Source organism: Meles meles, chromosome 7 (genome assembly GCF_922984935.1).
Source record: "Meles meles chromosome 7, mMelMel3.1 paternal haplotype, whole genome shotgun sequence".
In the NCBI taxonomy this organism is placed as follows: domain Eukaryota; kingdom Metazoa; phylum Chordata; class Mammalia; order Carnivora; family Mustelidae; genus Meles; species Meles meles.
Genome location: NC_060072.1, coordinates 123,966,076 through 123,979,398, shown reverse-complemented (window position 1 = coordinate 123,979,398; position 13,323 = coordinate 123,966,076). Strand labels below are relative to the sequence as shown.

General features: G+C 50.3%; 1 protein-coding gene across 8 annotated transcripts in view; it reads left to right on the top strand.

Moving 5' to 3' along the window:
* FRMD4A (FERM domain containing 4A) overlaps nucleotides 1-13,323 on the top strand; it is a 607,066-nt gene that overhangs the window by 535,641 nt on the left and 58,102 nt on the right. For all 8 annotated transcript variants that reach the window (XM_046013725.1, XM_046013732.1, XM_046013730.1 and 5 more), the window contains 2 exons: nucleotides 5,710-5,786; nucleotides 11,849-11,987. In XM_046013725.1, coding sequence (XP_045869681.1) covers nucleotides 5,710-5,786; nucleotides 11,849-11,987 — 216 coding nt within the window. The remainder of the gene's footprint in view (nucleotides 1-5,709; nucleotides 5,787-11,848; nucleotides 11,988-13,323) is intronic.

The following is a 13,323-nucleotide window of genomic DNA, read 5'->3' as shown; positions in this document are numbered from 1 at the left end:
CACTGAAACAGTGGAGAATAAATAATGGCCATGATTGATTATGTGAGGCAGGAGCGTGAACCCTATCTGAAGAAGGTAGCATGGAGCCTCTGGAGAGTTTAGAAGTCTAAGCTGGAAACTGTAGACGATTGTGCGTTCCATCACAAAGTTAATTTTTGTGTCATCGCTCTACAGTCTACTCCTTGTCTGGCTTATCTTCCCAACTAGATTGTGAGCTCCTGACAAATACAAACACCTGTTAGGCATCATGTTCTTCCTCTTTCCTATTCGTGTGGGTTGGCACAAAGCAGACACCCCCTTCTTGGAAGATGGGAGTGGCGGCAAGGATAAGAGATGGCCTAAAAGCCCAGGGCCTCTGCTCTCTTCGTTAAGCATAAAGTAAAATGTATTGAATCCTTATGCAATTGCTATTAAGACACACACACAAACAAACCCTGGTCGATGGTGTGAGCCCACCAAGTTGTGAGTGACAGCCATCCTCCTAGAACAGAGCAGAAATGAAACAGGGAAGTGAGTTTTCTAGTTTGTTTGTTTCATTCTGAGCTCGGAGATTATTCCTGGCTGTGAGTCTCACTCTTTTTGTAAGAGAACTCTTTGCTGATGCTTGGAAAGCATGCGGGATCTTGACTCTGCCTTTGAAGAAGGGATCGTTTCCGATCCTTTCCTTACCCCGATCCTTTCCTTACCCATCGGCTTACAACAGTGTGGTTCCTGCTCATGATCAGGTCTTCCTGGTGTGTTAGAAAGAGCCCGGATGACCCAGTCCCAGGATGAGTCTTGACATCAGTTGCTTATTTAACCTCTGCCTGGCCCCTAACCTCTCTCCACTGGGCTTGCTTTATCCATGGAAGGAGAACACGGGAGCAGATGGCTGCTGGAATTTTTGTCCAGTGCCCCCCTCCCACCCCAGGAGAAGCAGGAAGTTACTCAGAGGTCATTAAGAGGCTTGGTGACTCAGCCTCAGGGACAGGAGGAAGACAGGCTCCCTGAAGTCCTGGTCAAGAATCAGAGCCATTAAAACGAGCTTCCTGTCAGGCCTTTATGTCCCATCATTGCGAGAGCTCGTCCACCACCCATGTGCTGTTCCGGCACTCCGTAAACACTTGGCCCTGCCATGCCTTCCCCCACCCACAAGGAACAGGGCTTGTTGGGGGGCGGGGGGGGGGGGTGACAGTGGCTGTTTTCTGCGCCAGGCTTCAGTGATACACAGGATGTGGGAATTTAACCGACTTGCTAATAGGATCCAGTATCCAGGTCTGCTCATGAACTGTTTATAGGGGACCCAGTGACACTCAGGGCTCAAAGACGGTATGTATTAGCCGCTCTTGTTTGCTCTCCATGGATAAATGTCTCTCCGCTCCTGTTCTCTACGTTAGAAGGTGGAAGTGGAGGACCTGTCATCACTTGGGAGTCACCGGTCTGGGGCAAAAACTACAAACCACGTCTGGTACCCACCGTGGTCCCCTCAAGGGTGACAGACACCATGTCAGTGAAACCACCACTGGACAGTTTCTCCAAGTCTTTGTTTTCAAGGCAGGCCCCCATGATTAAGGCTGTTCTTAGTCCTGGTTCTTGTTGGTTGTTAGTCCTTCATGAACCGCTGCAGTGCGGCGAGGCTTTGCTGTATAGGAAACCAGAGGAATCCAGGTCTCGAAGAGGATAAAGAAGTAGTATTTGTTATCATGTACAGCAAAACAGGAAAGAAAAGCCACTGTGTAGGACGCACAAGACTTGGTTTTATACTTCCTCCTTACAGTCCCATTGTTGCTCATTTGTAAAAATAATTCCACTCATAAAGTTAACCAGCCATTAGTAAGTAAGAGCTGTTCCCACTAATTGGTGGGCCCATGAGGACAGGAGCGTAGAGTAATGGGCCAGGTGCCCTTGATTCTTGCTTCTGGTTCCTTCCCTGACTCGCTGTGTGGCCTTAGGCAGTGCCCCTTAATCTTTCTGGGCCTCACTTTCCCCAAGAAGAGGATTTCCCACTTGCTCTCCTGGGGGGGGGGGGTGCTGGAAGATCAAAGAGGTGATGTTTTCAGAGCTTTAAAGATGCCCAGGTGCATTAGAAAGGCCTGATTTAATAGGTATTAATTAATAAATCCTTTAATTATTGATAAACCAGTATGTTAGCTTTTAATTAGCTTCATGGGCCTAAGTCATGCAAAATCACAAGGGAATAGCCGAGCGGTGATGATCGTCTGTGTGTGATGTGTCTGTGTGTGGACTCACAAAGCTCGTTGATGGCTCTAGCTGGGAGCTGGTTAGGACAGCTGCAGCAAGCCAGGGAGGCTCTCTGAAATGACATGGATGATCTGGGGCTGCCTCCAAAACCGGCACAACAGCGCCCCATGGACTCTGTTAACAGAGAAGAGGCAAGCTCGAGAAGCTTCTGTTTGCTTGTTGCTTGAACTGTCAGCTGCAGAGTGGAAGGTTTAGCAGGCTGGACCTCTGAGCTCTGGGGCACAGGGGCCTGGGGACAGAAGAGCCTGGCCCTCTAGGAAGCAACAGTGCCTTTCCAGCAAGGGGTGAAGGCCCTAGTGGCCAGCAGCTGCCTGCATGCTCAGGGAGGTCGGGGGAGGTGGAGAGATGTGAGCTGCCTTTGTACCCTGGCCCCCAGCCTTCCCAGTGCCCCCTGCGTGAGGCAAAAAGGATCAGGCTCGTGTTCCCACATGAGTACCTCCTCTTCTTCTGTTCCTGGGACCCTGCTAATGCCCCAGTGGAATTCTGTCCTAAAAAATTGTCCGTCATTCACCTCACTCCCACCCTCCCTTCCCAGTGTTTGATTTGCAGACGAGCTCCCTGCTTAGAGCAGACCTGAAGGAGAGCCCGTGCTCTGTCCCTTATTAGAAAATGTCCACGAGCACAGAGCCTCCTAGAGAGATGCTAGGAACCAGGCTGCCAGGGACCACAGCTGAGGCTTGGCTTGCCTTCTGCTTTTTGAGGAGCGGGACGGAGGAGGTGCCTGGGAGCCAAGCCCTCTGAGCAAGAGCTCTCCTTGCTCAGGTCCTCCACCTGGCAGGAGGGGGCTTCACACAAAAGCCCAGGTGAGGTGTTCGAAAGTGCCAAGTTTGTTTTCTTTCCTTGTGATCAGGAGGAGAAAGCCCTGGAGGTCCACCCATCAGATTCAGAGTAGGCACCTGACCCTAAGTGCTGCCCAGTCCAGCACCGAGCCTATGGCCTGAGCACCAGCCAGGACCAAAGACTGGGACCAATGGTACAATTTGTGGGGCCGCTTGATCAAAACTTAGCTGAGGGAAACAGCAGAACACCAAACCAAGTGTGGGGCTTTGCTGAGCACATGGCACTATACCCGTGAAGCCGGTCATAGCCAAGATGGGTGCGGCGCAGGACTGAGGGTCCCACTGAGAGAATAGCCAGCTGCCATCCCCAGCATTTTTCAGAGAGGGACGGGAGAGGGGGTCAGGGGAATAATTTTACACACTTCAGTCAAGGATTTCCAGCATGCAAATAATCACATTTTATTTTTCTTAAACCCTGATGTCAGCTCTTGAGTTTGGAATTTAAGAAAAAAATTATTTTGGTGTTTCTGTTATTTGCCAGGATTTGGAAGAAGTAAGAACAATTAGGAATCACACTCTAAGATCTAAGTTCTTGGAGCACTTCCTTTGTGCTGATAGCATGTTGAGGATCTGTTGCTTCTACCTTAGAAGGGCATTATTGCCCTTTTATAGATGGGGAAACAGAGGCTGGAGGAGCTGCTGTCGCTTGCCTAAGGTCAAACAACGTGGATGCAGGGACTCTGCATTCACCCAGATGCAGTTGAACCCCAAGGCGTGCGTGCCTGGCGGTTGCGTCCAACAAACTTACCACCTCTGGTCTAGGAGGTCAGTGTCTGGGGTCTGTTAGATCAGGCGTTTTTGTGTCTGGCAAAGTTCAGGTGCAATGTCTATAAATATCTAACAGCAGGGGAGGGGGTTGGTCAGAGAGGAACTTAAGGTATTTCATTGAGGGATTGAGCTTAGCAGAGCATCCAACAGAAGCGTGAGACTCAGATCTGTGACTTGAGTAATGGGCTCTGCTCAGGTGAACTTTCATCTGTGACCTCACACACAGCTGTCTGAGCCAAGGGAGGGCTTTGGGTCACTTGCTTGCTTTGAAATATCTCTCTACCCTCTTGCTTGGAACCAGCGCTAAAGGAAAAAGAGAAGTACAGTTTTCCTTGGGCTTTAGAGCAAAATGGTCTTTGAACTGTGGACCAAAGAGTTGTAAGAGTAGATGACCTCCTTCCTATTACGCAGACAAAATAATTGTCACATGCTGCAGAGCAGGTCATGAAAAGAAAAGAATGCAGCCATTCTTGAAGCAGGTTTTCTTCCAGCCCAGTTCCACAAAGGGGTGGAGTCCTTTGGCCAAGACCTGACTAGCTGGCGCGTCTGGGTCTGGAAGGGCAGGGTTGACAGGGCACAGGGAAATCACTATCCCATCTCTAAGAAGGCAAAATCGGGAGTAGGTCAGGGAGTGTCCAGAGCCCCAGCCAAGAGGACTGGGTTGGGCGGGGGAGGCTAGGAGGAGACCCTAAAAAGCACATGCCTCAATGCAATGCGGGGAGAGAAGACCCCAGGGAGGCATCAGCTGCTCCCAAGATCAAGAGGAAGCACAGGATTCCCGTTTTACCCTACTTTGGGCAAAATCTACTCAAATTCCAGGTGCTTAGAAGGGGCTGCAGAATGCATCAAACAGAAGCATAAAGAATAGAAATACAAACGTGTGTGCACATAACTTTAACCTCTTTTGACATTTTCCAGAGGGTTAAGTAACTTTCTTTTTCTTCCGATGAAAGGACGCCACCCCGCTACGGAACTGCTGCCCTAATCACTCCCAGACCCTGCATTTTCTTGTTAACAGGCTCCCTCTCGCAAGGAGGAGTGCCCACCAGCACCCCGAGGGCACGCATTGGGCAGTGGGAGGAACTCGCTCCCTCCCATTTCGCAAAACGGCCTCATTTCGACCTCCCCCTCTCTGATGGCAGCCAGCCCCTGGCGGCAGCGTCCCGCCGGCTGCCGGACTCTGGATTTGCTTTGTGCTGCGGAAAGAAGCAGGGGCTTGACAAGCTCATATTGATATCTCGAGTTGCCTGCCCCGAAATAAGGTTCCAGCAGCCCCCGCCCTTCGCGGGGAAGCTTCCCGAGCTGGATCGCCTGGGCGAGTCCGAGCTCTTACACATTAGTGGGCAGGAAGTGGAGTCCCGATGGGAGGCTGGGAATTTGACCGCCTTCCCATTTCAGCACTGGAGGGAGGAAGCTCAGTTCAGCGCTGCGCGCAGATGGCTCCCGCTCCCCTCTGAGCGCGCCCCTGCTCCCCGCTCTGCAGCCCGCCCTGCGAGCGCCCCCGCTCGCCCCTGCTTGCCTGGTCTTTGGAGGGAAAAGTCCGCGGAGCTGGGCACGGTCTTGGGTAAAGCAACAAAGGCAAAGCAGAGGGGAACAACTTGCAAAGAACTTGTTTTGTTCCCGTTAAGAAATCTGCAGGAAAATCCACACCCACGTTGCCAGGTTTTGAATTGGAGCGGCGTGTGTGTGTGTGTGTGTGTGTGTGTGTGTGTGTCTACACCAGAGGCGGAGGACTTGGAAACAACTGTGAGGTCTCTGCTTTGATAAGGAAGCTGCCAGCTGTAGAAGTTAAGCAGCAAAGCGAGGAGGAGAGCCCTGAGCCAAGCACTCCTGAACGTAAACCGCATTGTTTTCTGTCCAGATATTCCAATGGAGGCAGTTGGAAAACCTGTATTTCAGAGAGAAGAAGTTTTCCGTGGAAGTTCATGACCCCCGCAGGTAAGCCAGGAAAGTGCTTTTCTGCTGGGAGTGTGTGGCCCAGCCGGCATGTTATTTGTATTATTATTTTCATGCTGTCATTGTTCATCTTGGGGAGCGGGATGAGGGTGGTTGCCCACGGGTAGTGCCCTCCAATCTGACGGTGAAGCTTTGTTTTGTACTAAATATGTGGATAGATGCGGTGGGTCCAAGTGTGCTTTGCATGTGCGCAGGAATATGTGTGTGTGTGTGTGCACGTGTGCATGCACGCCTGTGTGCATGAGAAGAATTGGCAATTCCGTGATCATCTCCTCTGGCTACACGTGTTCCGTGTTCGTGTGTGGTGTCTTGGCATGCTGGGGCGTTTTAGGGCGGATGGATGGCATTTGAGCGGGCAGTGGCCTGAGTCCTTTTGGGAGACTGTGCCAGAGGAGAGTCTGAAGGACAGCTTGTCAGAGCTTCTGAGAATGTTTCAGGGACAACAGTTGGCACGGAAAGGAAGCTATACCTAAAGCAGTCGTGTGAGCTTGTTTGGTTCCCCGAGCTGTGATTTTCGGGGGTTAGTGTTGTGGGTGGGTGTTGGAAGCGAGAGAGTTCTTTTTCTCCTCATCTCACATTGTGTCGCGGGGAGCACTAGTGTAAAAAGCTGTGCTCTCTAAGTCAGATGCCAAACAATAGGGTCCCAGTTTGGAATGCAGCAAGCCCTGCGTGGAAGGTTCTCGGGCGGCACATACTGGCTGCTTTTCCTCTCTTTGTCTGCCGGCAGTCCTGGACTTAGAGGCAGCTCAGAAACAGCAGCAAAATCCCTTGACAACGGGCCTGACACCTAAACATAAAGTGCTTTCAGGAGATCCAGAGAGGATTTACTAAGAAGTAGCCCTAGGAAGATAGTAAAAAGTCAGGCTCTACGGAGGGGCCAACAGGACATTTAGGCACCGTGGATGCCCCCCCCAGCCTTGGCCTGTTGAAGAGAAGGTGCCCTCAGCCGCCCACACACATGGCCTCTGAGCAGCCCAAACAAGCCTCTTTGCCTCCCAGAGAGCTCTCAGAACAGGATGCTGGCCCCCCAGTCAGAGGGCTGAGCTGGGGCAGTGTCTCTGCTCCTGCCGCCAGCGATAACCCAGCAGGGCTGACAGGCCACCCTGCCCCACCATGTAATCTGCGTGACACAGCCACTCCGCGGAGGGGAAAAGCTCGGCCCACGCCCCTCGGTTCCCACACAACCAGCAGGTGCAGAACATGGTGGAGACCCAGTCTGCACAATCAGATGAAGGTGGCGACGTTAGCAGAGGAACGACTTGTGCAGCATTTCTCGGGGTCCTCGGGGGTGTCTCGGACTGGAGACGCTGCCTCTGCAGAACAGGAAGCCGTCTGTGCAGGGTCCTGTGGGGGTGAGACAGACGCTGAGAATCATACTCCAGCCAGGCTTTTGCAGGCGAACTGAACCAGAACAGTCTCAGAAGCACAAGGGGAGGGAAAAGTTCTTTGTAACAAAAGTGAGATACCCAGTGAGTCAGAGGCAGAAAGGGGCTGCCTGACAGGATGAAACCCGGGGACTGGGTCATCTAAGGGGCTGTGCCTCAGGACCAGAAAGAGGTACTGCTAGCTTCCTGTTCTACATGTGGGGAAACTGAGGCACACAAGAACCAAAGTCATCTGCTCTAGGTTGTAAAAAGCTGGCCAAGTGGTCCAAGGATTTCAACCCAGGGAGCCTGGCTCCACAAACCCTGCTGTGTTCAGCACAACACACTGGTGCCCGAGTGTGGGGCCAGGTGGCACGGGCCATAAATACTGAAGGTGACCAGCAGCCGGGTTGGTCGGGACAGTTCCTGAGGAGGAGAGATTCTGAGCTGAACCCCAAAGCATGACTAGGATTGCAAGCTGAAGGTCGGCCCTTGGGGGGCATGAAGGCTTCATTGGGTGGTGTCAGAAGAGGGGAGGGAGGCGCGGAGGCTGGCAGAGCACGGAGTGTGATCACCTCTCCCCCAGGAAAACAGCCCTCTGTCAGCCTAGAGGCAGGGCAGGCAGGGAGGGAGGCCAGGACAGTGTCTGCCCTGATGCTTTAAAGACAGCTTCTCTGTGTGTGCACCGGGTTGCTGCTGGCACAGTGCCTCTGCTCTGCCCTGAGAGTTTCCCCTCCCGCTGCAGCAAGCAAGCACTCTTCCCACGGCCGCGGGGCTCTCCTTCCAATAACCACCATGCCCACGGCTCTGTTCCCTGTTTGGAGCAGGTAAGACAAGTCCGGTTGACTCTACATTGGGGTGGTCCCAGTCAGGAAAGGGGGTCAGAACCAGAGTGATGGGAGAGCAAGTACGGAACAGGATCCTGTCCTAAAGGGGCCATCGGTGGGACACGGTAGGGACGGGGCTGTCAGCCCAGGCAGAGGGTGCGTCCTTGATCGCCGGTCCCAGGTGGGCCCATAGAAGGTAAGCTTAGACCCCTCAACTCGATACCCACATGGATTCTGTGGTTCCCTGGGCTTGGCAAATCCTCCGTTTCTAAGGTTTAGGCAAAACAGAAGTTGGTGGGGTGGGAAGAGCCTGAAGGGAAAGATGTGGAGAAGAGATAAATTACTAATGGAACAGGAGAAGACTCAGTGTCTGGTATGGTTTCCAGCAGAACCTTCCAGACCTGGCCAGCCCCTGAACCCTTCCTCCCTTGCCATCCTTATAGGCCAAGCACCTGGTCTCTACCTGCTCATACTCTCACTCAGACACACTCCCAGTTACTTTTCCTTTCTTTTTTTTAAGGATTTTATTTATTTATTTAACAGAGATCACAGGTAGGAAGAGAGGCAGGAAGCAGGCTGACCCCTGAGCAGGGAACCTGATGCGGAGCTCAGTTCCCGGCCCCTGGGATCATGACCTGACCTGAAGGCGGAGGGTTTAACCCACTGAGCCACCCAGGCGCTCCTTATTTTTCCTTTCTAATTCCACTTTTCAGGGAGAAAAGATAACACTTCCTCCCGGGAGCCGCCATGGGTGTAGAAGCCAACGTGGGAGTTCTGATCAGTTTCTTTTCACTTGTCCCGAGACCTGTGGGGCTGCTGCTCCTGACTCTTGCTGGCTCCTTCCCCATTACCTTCAACTGTGTTCTCTCTCAGAGCTGGCGTTTTCTCCTAACTTTTAACTGAAGTGAGGAATTACTGTGCCTACAATCAGTAGCAGTAATGAGCCATCAGATTTTAGTTTTGCCCCAAAAGTGGGTCTGAAGAAGACCCTCTTTTTGGTCTTTAGCCCCTGAGGTGAAATCATGGGAACAGCTCTAGATTTTCTTCCAGGGAAAATGTGTCATTAAAAAAACAATTATTTGAGAGTTTCTTCTAAATTAGATATCTTAGGGGCACCTGGGTGGCTCAGTGGGTTGAGCCTCTGCTTTCGGCTCAGGTCATGATCTCAGGGTCCTGGGATCTAGTCCCACATCGGGCTCTCTGCTCAGCAGGGAGCCTGCTTCCCCCTCTCTGCCTGCCTCTCCGCCTACTTGTGATCTTTCTGTCAAATAAATAAATAAAGTAAAAAAAAAATAAATTAGATATCTTAAACCTGAGAACACACTTCTCTCCTGATGTTCACATCAGATATCCAGGCCCCACCCCAGCACCTCGCCTTGTGCACATGTGAGCACGTGCGCGTGCACACACGCACACATGCAAACACATTCTCCAATTTCATTTGCAAAATCATCTGCCTAGCCTAGGGAATACACTTCACAGAAAGCATGATCCTGTCATTATTTTTCTCCCAACTCCATGGATGTGGCAAATTATGTTGGGACCCACATTTCCCACTTGTTACCATCTGATTGCCTCTGTGTACCCCAGATTTATGCCTTATCTGCTCCATAAATGTGTGTGTGTTGGTGGGATAACGTGGAAGATTGGCTACACTGCCTTCTACCATTGCTCTCTTTGTACCCAGCCTGCCAGCTGACTGAATTTGAAATCGATAACCAGGTCTTTCAAGGAACGCTGAGTTAGAGCAGTGTGAGAAGTCCGGACTCCCTCGGGACGTCCTACAGGCTGTGGCCTTGGTGATTAGAACAGAATTTACTTATCCTTCACCATAGGCAGTATTGCCTGCTTAATAAAGGACATTGTCAAAGGCTTTTCCTGTTTCTGAAGTTTGTCTTGGCCCAGTGCCAGGAGCTGAAGCTCAGAAAGGACTGTCCAGTGACCTTGAATGACCCATCTTATCCCAGACAAGACAGAGGCTTGGACAAATTCTGAACCCTAAGGAGCCAGTAAATAAAAAGAATAGCATTATTCATGATAGCCAAAATATGGAAACAACCTGAGTGTTCACGGAGGGATGAGCAGATAAAGACATGGTGATGTGTGTATATACAATGGAGTATTATTCACTCGTAAGAAAGAAGGCCATCCTTCCTTTGGCAGCCATGTGGATGAACATGGAGGACAATGCAAAGTGAAATAAGCCAGACACAGAGGGGAAAAAAAAAACACATGATCTCATGCATATGTAGACTCTCAAAAGTCAAATATGTAGAAGCAGAGAGTAGAAGGGTGGTTACCTGGACCGGGGAAGAGAGGAAACGAGGGGATGTTGGTCAGATGTACAAAGTTGTGGTTATGCAGGATGAATAAGCCCACGGAGCTAAGTTACAGCGTGGGGACTGTAGTTAATGATGCTGTGCTGAGTCCTGGAAACGAACAAAGAGTAGATCTCAGGGGCTCTGCTGACAGATAAATGAAGTCATGATCTATGTTCATTAGCTTGAGAGTAATAATCATTTCACTATGTGTATGTGTATATCAAATCCTCTTGTACACCTGAAATAGAATTTTTTCAGTTTAAATTCGAGCTAGCATTGAGTGCAGCACTGGTTTCAGGAGCAGAATCCAGTGATTTTATGACCCACACGCAACACTCTTGGGGTTTATCCCAAGAGCCCTCCTTAATGCCATCACCCTTATAGCCCACCCCCCTCACCCAGCTCCCTTCCAGCAACCCTCCAATTGTTCTCTACTTTCAGAGCCTCTTAATGGATTGCTTCCTTCTCTGTTTTCTTATTTTTCCCTCCCTTCCCCTCTCTTCATCTGTTTTGTTTCGTAAATTCCACATGTGAGTGAAGTCATATGATATTTCTCTGACTTACCTCACTTAGCATAATACACTCTAGTTCCATCCACACTGTTGCAAATGGCAAGATTTCCTTTTTTTTAATCACCAAGTAATACTCCATTATATAAGGAGCCAAGAGAAAAGCAAAAAGGAACTATTGGAACCTCATCAAAATAAACTAAAGCGCAATGAAGGAAATAATCAACAAAAGTGAAAGGCAACTGAAGGAATGGGAGAATATATTTGCAAATAACGTGTCAGATAAAGGGTTAGTTTCTGAAATATATAAAGAAATATAACCAAATAATCCAGTAAAGAAATGGGCAGAAGACATGAATAGACACTTTTCCAAAGCAGACATCCAGATGGCCAAAGGACACATGAAAAGATGCTCACCATCGCTCATCAGTGGAATGTAAATCAGAACCACAATGGGATATTACATCACACCTGTCAGAATACCTAAAATTAACTCCGTAAAACAAAGGTATTGGTGAGGATATGGAGAAAGGGGAACTCTCTTATACTGTTGGCAGGAATGAAAACTGGTACAGCCACTCTGGAATAGTATGGAGGTTCCTTGAAAAGCTAAAAATAGATCTACCCTGTGATCCAGCAAATGCACTGCTAGCTACTTATCGCAAGGACACAAAAATGCTGATTTGAAGGGACCCATGTACCCCAATGTTTATAGCGGCAGTGTCCACAAGAGCCAAATTGTGGAAAGAGCCCAAATGTCCATTGACTGATGAATGGTTAAAATACAGTATTTATTAAACAATTAAAAAATGACCTTTGCCAGCTAGTTTCCCTAAGTGTGTGTGTGTGTGTGTGTGTGTGTGTGTGTGTGTGTGTATTTGCGTATTTGCGTGTGTGTACGCTCCTCTGTCCCATTTATGCAAGGGCTTTTAGATCCCTTGGGTTCTCAGTAAAAGCTGTCGACCGGTCCCTGGAGTTCCGCATCATCAACGCGGTTGAACCTTGTGATTCTTGCCGTCCCAGGGCTTCAGTGACAAGGAGGACGTTTGGACACAGTGGTATTGCGGTGCATACGTGGTACGCATGTCCAGCTTTGATCAAGTCCATCTGGGCTATGGCCATTAGCCAACACCAGTTCTATCTGGACAGAAAGCAGAGTAAGGTAAGTCTTTCTCCGGGGACTGGGAGGGACTCCATACTGACTGGCCCTTTCATCACGCCGCTGGCCTGCCTGAGGGCACCCTAGGGCCCGTATTTCCTAGTTGAGGGATTGGGAATTAGGTGGGTGGGGGTGGTCTTGTGTCCCTCGCCCTGAGATGTGGGCAGGTATGGACTTGCCTTTCAGTTATGGGAGGGAGGAAGGAGATGGTCCATGCGGTGATTAGGGGGCTCGGGCCCAGCCACGGCTGCAGCCTCTCGAACCATTTCCTGTAGCCAGGTAGGGCCCTTTTGAGGACTTCAGAGTGTGTTTCTGAACGTTCGGAACTTCTCCGGGAACAAGCCGTCAAGCTCTTTATGGTGTTTAAACAGTGGCATATTGTTTTCTTTTTGAGAGGGAGAAACAAACCAAAAAAAAGCAACCGTTTGCAATTAATAGACACCATCTAACTGTTTAGGATAATTGCTGTGAAAGTGCTTCAGGCTTTTCCAACTGCCACCTCCATTTTTTTTTTTTTTTTTAAGTTAGAACTGGAAACATTTAAAACAAAACAAAATAGCGCCACAGCACCCAGCCCTGCTTCCCTAAGGTAGGCCTAGAGCCTCAGGCCTTGGTAAACAGTCATCCTCCAAGGGAGATCTGACCCAGCCCCTATGCAGGCACACAGGTGCATTTCCCGGCTGGTGGGAGAGTGACGTCTCCTTGGTTCACACAGGGCTTCTATCAACACTCGGCCCCCTCTTCCTCCAGCCCCTCTCTGCCGTGCTGCCTTGCCTTCCCCCCACGAGCTGTTGTCCTTCGTGAGCTCTCTGCTGAAGAGCCCCATCGGGATGGGTCTTGCCCCTTTCCCAGGATCCTGCTGGCTTGGGGAGGAGGGCTTGCAGAGCTGCGGAGGGAGCCGGCATTGGCCCCTGGGAGGTTTTGTCCCCTCATGTGGGCTCTCGGGAGGCGAGGAGGTGGCAGGACCCTGGCTTGACTGGGCCTGAGATTCATCAGATCTGTCCCCTCTTGGATACTTACGACTTCTTCTGCCTTATTTTCTGTCCAGATGGAGTTGCTCTTTCCCTGGCTTGGGAAGGGGAGGGAAGGAGAGACCTTGGCATCTAGTGGGAGGAAGGAGAAAGATAGTACGAAAATAGGAGAAAAGGAAACAATCTCTCAACTCATAATTCAGTTTCAAATCCAAGCCCTTCCTGTGTAGCTGTCACTTTCTTCTTTGTAACACATTTTTCTCCTCTGCTACGTCTTCTTCCTGACCCCTTTTTTGGTCATTTTCTGGGGTGAATGGGCACAGAGTGGGGGGTGGGCTTGTTGTTAGGCATAATGGGAGCATTCCACA